This window comes from Myotis nattereri (genome assembly GCF_964212035.1).
Source record: "Myotis nattereri genome assembly, chromosome: 5".
In the NCBI taxonomy this organism is placed as follows: domain Eukaryota; kingdom Metazoa; phylum Chordata; class Mammalia; order Chiroptera; family Vespertilionidae; genus Myotis; species Myotis nattereri.
Genome location: NC_138080.1, coordinates 57,214,177 through 57,222,468, shown reverse-complemented (window position 1 = coordinate 57,222,468; position 8,292 = coordinate 57,214,177). Strand labels below are relative to the sequence as shown.

Here is an 8,292-nt window from a genome sequence, read left to right as displayed (position 1 = left end):
GCAATATTGAATGACTGAGGTTCATGGCTCCTTTGGAGTTTTTGTCCCTTCACAAAAATAAAACTTTCTAAAGCTCATAGTAGGTACTTAAATACTTGTTGATTTGATGGGAGATTTCATTTGCTGGGAAAGAATTTAGTTCAAGCTCGTCTATAAAGTCCTTGAGAAATGAATGCACTATTCAAGGTGGATTATATCCCAATGTACACACCCTGACTTGATAGAGTGGCATTAGCTAGAGGTTTCCAAGTTTCCATTCTTTAAATCCATAAAAGAAAGGAAACCCAGACTCTTCAGTTTAGCTTCTGCATTATCAATAAACTTCTTGGAGGCTCTCTGCAGTGGGAGCCGGGGTAGTCCCATTGGAATCCCAGACACCAGAGTCATGATGGCTTTGGTCTGTGACACTCCAAAACCTAGTTTGATCACAAAGTTGATAAATCTCTGAATACACAACTGATAATTCAGGGCTGAAGAGAAGTCCTTCCGCTCATAAGCCTCCAACATCTGGTTTGTCTTTTTTCCCAGGTAGTTATAGGTACTGCCCACCGCTCCCATTGCTCCCATCACCAGAGCACTCAGCAGTTGCTCATCCACCCCGAACAGGAAAGCAAACTGTCGCTGGCGATTCTGATCAACACACTGTCCAAAGTCTAGGAGATCTGTGTTGCTAAATTTCAGCCATTGGAAGGTGGGGATCTTCTGAATCCCATCCAGCAGCTCCTCAGCACGAATCTTTATCCCTGTCAAGGTAGGGATGTGATAGTAATAGAATGGCAGTGCCAGGGCAGCAGCAGCCACCTCCTTTAGGAAAGCAGTGAGGTCATCTTTGTTCTGTGGCTTGAGAAAGAAAGGTGCCATAAGAGCGATGCCATCAGCCCCAATTTCTGCTGCATGTTTGGCCAGTTCTTGGGACTCCTTCAAGCTCAGGGCTCTTACATGAATTACCACTTGATCCAACTTGTTCCTCCCTTTTGTCACCCACTCCTCTGCGACCCAGCGGTGCTCTGAGATGCTCAGAGACAGGCCTTCTCCCGTGGTGCCATTCACAGAAATATTCTTCGCTCCCTGTTTTTCCACAAGATAATCCACGTGCTGACCAATGACTGAAAGGTTGATTTCTCCATGCTCGGTCATCGGCGTTTGTCTTTTTTCCCAGGTAGTTATAGGTACAAAGGGGCAAAGGGGCGAAATGTCAAATTATTTAATGTTTCCAACAGCTCTGTATAATGGGTTCAACCCCTGTTGTATGGATAAAAAAACTCAGAGGTTAAGCAACTTGCTGCATATCAGATCTAGTAGAGACATCGAAATTTGCACAAATGTAGTGTGCTTTCAGACAAAGAACATCTCTTTATCATTAAGTTTGAGTGTATATGGTCAGGAATAACAGAAAGGGTCATTTTGTACTGTGAAGACAAAGGATTTAATTAAAGTTACTCAGGTTCATTGCAAGTTATGGGATTCTTTCTAATAATTCAAAGTAGCACCCAAAAAAATTGATGACTACAATTTTAAGAAGTAATAATGCAGAGCTCAAGAGAACAGGCAGTCTCTAAAGTCAGAAAGCAAACTTATTTCCACTAGAAAAGCTAGAAGTATTGTTTCTAATGAGAAACACCAAACAGTTGTCTCTTTCTCTTCACACAGTAAGATATCAAATTAGTTTGCATGGAGTGCTCATTAATTTACCTGGTAGGTGTTTTGAAAACTCACCAGACTAACCTTAAACTATTAATAATGTTCTCCAAATGCCTCAGCTTCAGAAAAAAAAAAAAAAGAATATTGATAACTACATTCTAAAGCTGAATTTTCTTTGCACATCAAAGGGAATATTCCAATAAAATTGAAACAGTATTTTTGAATAAATATTTAAATTGATTCCATGTTATAAGGTATTTGCAATTTTGATATTACATATGCTCTCAAAGGGATCATAAATTAAAATTTGAGTAATGTATGCTGTTTGATATAAGCAGAATTTATCCATTAAGTATAAAATTGTGTTCAATAAATCATTGGGAACCTATATTTCACACCAGATTTAAGATACTGCTTTTATTTAAAATACTAGAGGCCCGGTGCACAAAAATTTGTGCATTCGGGGGGGAAGCGGGGGTACCTCAGCCCGGACTGTGCCCTCTCGCAGTCTGGGACCCCTCAGGAGATAACGACCTGCTGGCTTAGGCCTGCTCCCGGGTGGCAGAGGGCAGGCCCAATCCCTAGGTGCAGCCCCTGGTCGGGCTCAGAGCAGGGCCGATTGGGGAGTTGGGGCGCTGCCCCCTGTCATGCACAGAGCAGGGCGGATTGGGAGGTTGCAATGCCACCCTCAGTCACGCTCAGGGTAGGGCCGATTGGGGGGTTGGGGCACCGCCCCCTGTCACACTCAAGGCAGGGTCGATGGAAAGGTTATGGTGCCACCCCTGTCACACACAGAGCCGCAGGGCGATCAGGGGGTTTGGGTGCTGCCCCCTGTCATGCTGATCCCGGTGCTGGGAGGCCTCTCAGCTCCGCTGATCCTGGTGGTGGGAGGCATATTACCCTTTTACTACATAGAATAGAGTCCTGGTGCATGGGTGGGGACCGCCTGGTTTGCCCTGAAGGGTGTGCTTGATCGGGGGGGGGGGGGGGGTCCCCACTGGGGTGCCTGGCCAGTCTGGGTGAGGGGCTGAGGGCTGTTTTCAGGCTGGGACTGAAGCTCCCAACTGCTCCTTTTTTTCTTTTTTCTTTTTTATTCTGGGCCAGCTTTAGCTCTGAGGCTTGGCTCCAGCTCTGAGGCCTCAGCTGCTGAAAATAGGTATCTGGTTTGTTTCAGTTCTATAATCGAAACTCTGTATCAACTCCAGCTCTGAGATCCCGGCTCACTGAAAGCAGGTTTCTGGGGTTTTGTTTCTCTTCTATATTTGTTACAATGTTTTTTAAACTGCAGGCTCAAAGGCCGGCAACGCAGGCAAGGAACGTTGGTTTCCTCCGCCACTGAAGCAAGCAAACCTCATGTTAGCTTCAAGCTGCCTGGCTGCCGGCCGCCATCTTGGCTGGCAGTTAATTTGCATATCTTGCTGATTAGCCAATTGGAAGAGTAGTAGGCGTACGCTAATTACCATGTTTCTCTTTTATTAGATAGGATAAATTCTGAAGCATGTATGTGTTTTAGAAGCATGTTTCTAGAATGTGTTACCTGATACATGCATATTTGAATCTGTACTAATTTTTACTCTCACAAGCATTAGATAAAGAGTTCAGTTTTTATACATTTTTGGCAACACTTAGAACTTCCACTATTTAAAATTTTAGCTGTTGTTTTAGGTATTAGTGGAATCACATTGTGGATTTGATTTTTATCTCCTGATTACTAATGAGGGTGAACAAAATTTCATGGCTAATTGCAAGCAAGAAAACCCTACTTAGATTTGAAAAAAAAAAAATATATATATATATATATATATATATATATATATATATATATATCAACTCTATATTATCTAACCAGTTAGGTTTGTAAACAGTCCTGTGAACTAAGACTGACTACTTTCCTAGAATTAAAACTTTAGAATATTTCACTTCTCTGCAAACGCATCTTTAAAAATAAATAAGGATCTATTCTCTTTTTTTTTTTTTTTTGATTCACAAATGATTTGTTTTGAAGGCTATCTGACAAAATTTTTAATTACTTTCTCTACAAATGAGAGAGATTTTGAGCATTATATACCTGTTTCTTATTCAGTGTAAATGAACATCATATGTTTACTTTTTGAAATACAACATAAAGACTGGCAGATGTACAAATGGCAATCATTGAGAAGTACAAAGCTATTTTGAATGAAAAAATAACCAATTTTGGATTTGTAAATAAATACAAAGAACATTTATTGAAACATATTTCAAGTAAATACATGTGGTTAAATGAAAGACTAAGTAATAATCCTTTGAAGAATGTATACACTATTTCACAATAACATCTAGAGACAGAGCAATAACTGTCAGTTCCTTCTTGCTCACCTGCCCTGCAAGAGCTCATGTAGATTTGCCCTTCGCAAGCAATATAAACCTTGTTGACTACTCTGCCTGGTGAAATGGCCTTTCGTAGACTTAGAAATATGTCAGTACTGTTCATAATCCAGGTTTATCCTACCCATATAAATGAGGGGAAATGTGGTCTTTATGTTACCTTTAAAGAAACTTTTTCTTGGCTTGGGGCTACTGGCTAGGGCTAGGGCTAGTAGGGCTAGGGCTAGGGCTAGGCCTAGTAGGGCTAGGGCTAGGGCTAGTAGGGCTAGGGCTAGGGCTAGGGCTAGGGCTAGGGCTAGTAGGGCTAGGGCTAGGGCTAGTAGGGCTAGGGCTAGGGCTAGGGATAGGGCTAGGGCTAGGGCTAGGGCTAGGGCTAGTAGGGCTAGGGCTAGGGCTAGGGCTAGTAGGGCTAGGGCTAGGGCTAGGGCTAGGGCTGCTAGGTCATGGCCTCTAGCAGCATCAGATCTGAGCCTAGCTGAGCATCCCGAGGAAGGTGGGGGTGGAGGCTCCAGGGAGACTTGAAGGAAGTCAGGCCAGGGCTGGGGGAAGGAACCTTCCAGGCTCACAGAGAGACCCAGGGGCCTGACTCTCCTGATCTCGCCCCAACATCCCCTCCCCAGGGGCATCAGTACATCTTCTGACAACTGGGTAGAATGGCCTCTTTGATGAAGGAGAAGACAACCAGGATCCCTGAGCGTTTGACCCGCTTGCCTTTGGTGAAGTAATTGGAGCCCATGTCATCTCCTGGCTGCACGGTGGAGGGCAGGACGTTCTCCCCAGCCGACAGCGACACGAAGAACGCAAACGGGATGATCCACAGACAGAAAGTGAAATAGGCCAGGACCTCTGAGAAAGGATAATATTCCTCCGCAAAAAACTGTCACACTAGTCCGCATGACAGGATGAAGTTAAGCGAGGTCAGCATGATGAAGGGGAAGGTCTGGAGGAGGCCAAAGTAGACGAGGTTGGTGAAGAGGCCCAAGCCAATCATGCAGGTGGGGAAGCGCTCAAAAACATAGAGGCCAATCGGCACAGCTGTGGAGAAGCGATCATGTATTTGATGATCCTGCTGGTGGCCACTGTGTACCCTTCTATCAGTTCCGCCAGGAAATAGAGTCCGGCCGCGACGGCCAGCGTGATGAAGGTCACCTGGATGAAGAGCGACAGCCAGCTCAGCACGTACATGAACCACATGGCGCCCCGCCCGGCCCTGACCGCCGGGAGGGTCCTGCGCCGTTGGGCTTGGACTACAGGGAGCCGCCGCCACCGCTATGCGCTGCCGCGGAGAGGAGCCGGGCTTTTTATTATTATTATTATTATTCTCACATATGTTTGACCTTCATCACTCTCCCCCTCTGTCACTCTTTTCCTGTGCTTTATGAGGAAACAGCAAGAAGGCAGCCCCCTGAAGCCAGAAGAGAGCTCTCCCCAGCACCTGAGCATGCTGGTGCCCTAATCTTGGACTGCCAGCCTCCAGAACTGTGAGAAGATAAATTTCTATTTAAACCACCCAATCTGTGGTATTTTAGTATGGCAGCCTGATCTAAGACAACTTGTCAAGATCCATAAGGTAAGAATCACTTGCATCTCTACCAATCAAAATTAACATTTAGGTCTATAGACAAGAGTGACTTGGCATTGCTATCAGTTTTCTACAACTTACAGAGTTGCAAAATAGCCCAAAGATGATGAAAGGACATAGAAAATTGCACTGGACAGGATACCTAGTAACCCTTCCTGACAATTTCAAGCTCTCTCATAAGTTTCCCTGACATATCTAAACAACCATCTATAAGCTAATTGCCCTGAAGTTACTCCAGAGGAGACCTGCTGTCACCTCTTTTGACTAAATCTTTTTTATTCAAGCATAGGCAACTTTTGTTTGTCTTTATTACAAGTGCAATCCAAGTTCATACCAACCAAAAGGAACACTAGGGAGTCAGAGCCACAAAGATGTCATCTTAGCACCCAACTTGGTCCTCACTAGCAAACTCTGGAACCCTCATGCCCTTCCTATTTTGTTAAGGGGTCCAGGCTGCAGCGTTGTATAAGCTCTGCTATAAATGGTTATTCTCATCATGGCTAATTCAAGGCTTCAGATCCCCTTAAGTTTTTACCTTGTAGCTCCCTGGACACCGCTGATCTCCTTGGCCTCAGCCACTGCTATGTGACACCTTACTGAGGTCACCCATAATGTCATGTGAAGCTGCTTATTCTACTCTCCCAGTCACTCACTGACAAACAAAAAGGAACAAATGAAAGTGAAAAGAGCTATCATTCATTGAGCTCCTACTATGTGCCAAGCCTTTAGGTAGTATTCATTCTTTAAACTTACAACATTTTTGTTTCTGCTTTGGCAGTTAAAAGTAAATTGTACCTCCCCTAAAAGAATGTGCCCCAAATAAAATTAATTTCACATTTTTTAATTTTTTTAGTATCTCATATCTCATCCATATCTAAATTTTTCCAGTTGTCCAAAAAATAATGTCCTTTGCAGTTGGTCTATACAAACCAGGATCCAATCCAGGACAGTGCAACTAGTGGTCATGCTCCTTTAAGTCTTAATCTAGAAAAAGATTCCTCTTCATTGACTTCTTGCTGAAGAGGCAGGACTAGTTCTCCTATAAAATGTCATTCTTTCTGGATTTGTCTATTGCTTCCTCATGGTATTTATTTAACTTGTGTATCTACTATATTTCCTCAAAATTTGGATAGCTATAGATTGATTCAAGTTCAATATTTTTGTCCAGATGGAATATATAATCAGAGGACACGTAATATCTGCTTGCCCAATCATTAGTGATGCTTAGATTCACTGATTTTTCGGCCCTCCAATGAGGCCACCAGCAGTTTACAAAACTTGGAGCTACATTAAGCCTTAAGATTATTTTGATGAAATAACCACCAACACACTTCAGAATCCTTAACAACCCATCTACAAATTAATATTTTGGAATACTTCCTTTTGAAAACAAACTGCCTATAGTAAATTTTAATTAAAAATGGACCTTCAACTAACGGGATTACTTTTTCCCTCCAGGCCAGTGTTGGTTGCTGCCAACAGCGAGTGGGCCACGGGACAGCCCAATGTGAAGGCTGCAGTGACGGGGCCAGGCCTCTGATGTACATTTACCCAGTTTCTCCACTTTTCCTCTCACAGCTTTTCCTTATCTTTGTGGTTCTCCTCTGAACCCTTCGTGTTTCATTTCCCCCAGGGATCCCTAAAGTGAACACAACATTCCTAGCACATACTCTGAGACTCCGATCCTTTACTGCATTTCAAGTTTGAGGATCTGTGGAATTAGCAATTGTGAAATGGACTTGAAAATTTGAATCAAGAAACTTAAATTCATAAGAAAATTCACTCCAAGGTTGGTTTTTAAGTGCCATCTTGAGTACTTTATTTTCAGTAGTTATCATTCAGGAAATCAATAATGATAATATGATGCTGAGAAAAGTAATTCTAACTACCATTACAGTAATGCTTAATGAGCTGCTGGAACCAGAAGTCAAAGAAAGTATTCCTAAAACCCAGAAGACCTGCAAATCTGTATCCAACCCACGTTCCAAGGAAAAGAAATAACCTTTAGAAGTCAAATTGAAAAGTGTAGTCAAATTAATTGATTATATGTTCATTAACTGTACAAAGCAGGGACTTAATCTTAATGTCAGGAAGAATTATCTTTGTTGTGGCAAAATATATATAATATAAATTTATCATTTTAATCATTTTCAAGTGTACAGTTGTGGTATTAAGTACATTCACAATGTTGTGCAACCATCATCACAATCCATCTCCAAAACTGTTTCACCATCCCAAACTGAAACTCAATCACATTAAACAATAAATCCTCATTCCTCCCTCTCCCCAACCCCTGGTGACCACCATGTTCCTTTCTGTCTGCATGATTTTGACTACTACTCTAAGTACTTCTTATAAGCAGGATCATAAGTATCTGTCCTTTTGCATCTGGCTTATTTCACTTAATATAATGTCTTTGAGTTTCATCTATGTTGTAGCTTATGTCAGAATTTCATTCCTTTTTAGGGATAAATAAACATTTTGTTTATCGAATCATCCATACATGGACATTTGGGTTGTTTGCAATCTCTTGGCTCTTGTGAACAATGCTGTTATGAACATGGGTGTACAAATATCTGTTTGAGCCCCTGCTTTCAGTTATTTTGGGTATATATCCAGAAGTGGAATTGCTGGGTCATAGAGTAATTTTTATGTTTAAATTTTGGGAAACTGTTATACTGTTTTCCATGACTACTGCCCTA

The 8,292-nt window shown here is 42.3% G+C and overlaps 1 protein-coding gene and 1 pseudogene across 2 annotated transcripts; both read right to left on the bottom strand.

Annotated features, from left to right (window-relative positions):
- Positions 1-231: 231 nt before the first annotated feature.
- On the bottom strand, positions 232-3,187 carry LOC308520260 (N-acetylneuraminate lyase-like; the record flags this gene model as incomplete). Its single annotated transcript, XM_081092769.1, has 3 exons — positions 232-1,147; positions 1,726-1,760; positions 3,179-3,187. 3 exons carry the CDS (start codon positions 3,185-3,187, stop codon positions 232-234), a joined length of 960 nt encoding a protein of 319 aa, XP_080948895.1.
- Positions 3,188-4,633: 1,446 nt separating this feature from the next.
- LOC308520447 (protein TEX261-like) lies at positions 4,634-5,202 on the bottom strand (annotated as a pseudogene). The gene has a single exon. The product of its transcript is annotated as a protein TEX261-like (transcript).
- Positions 5,203-8,292: the final 3,090 nt, after the last annotated feature.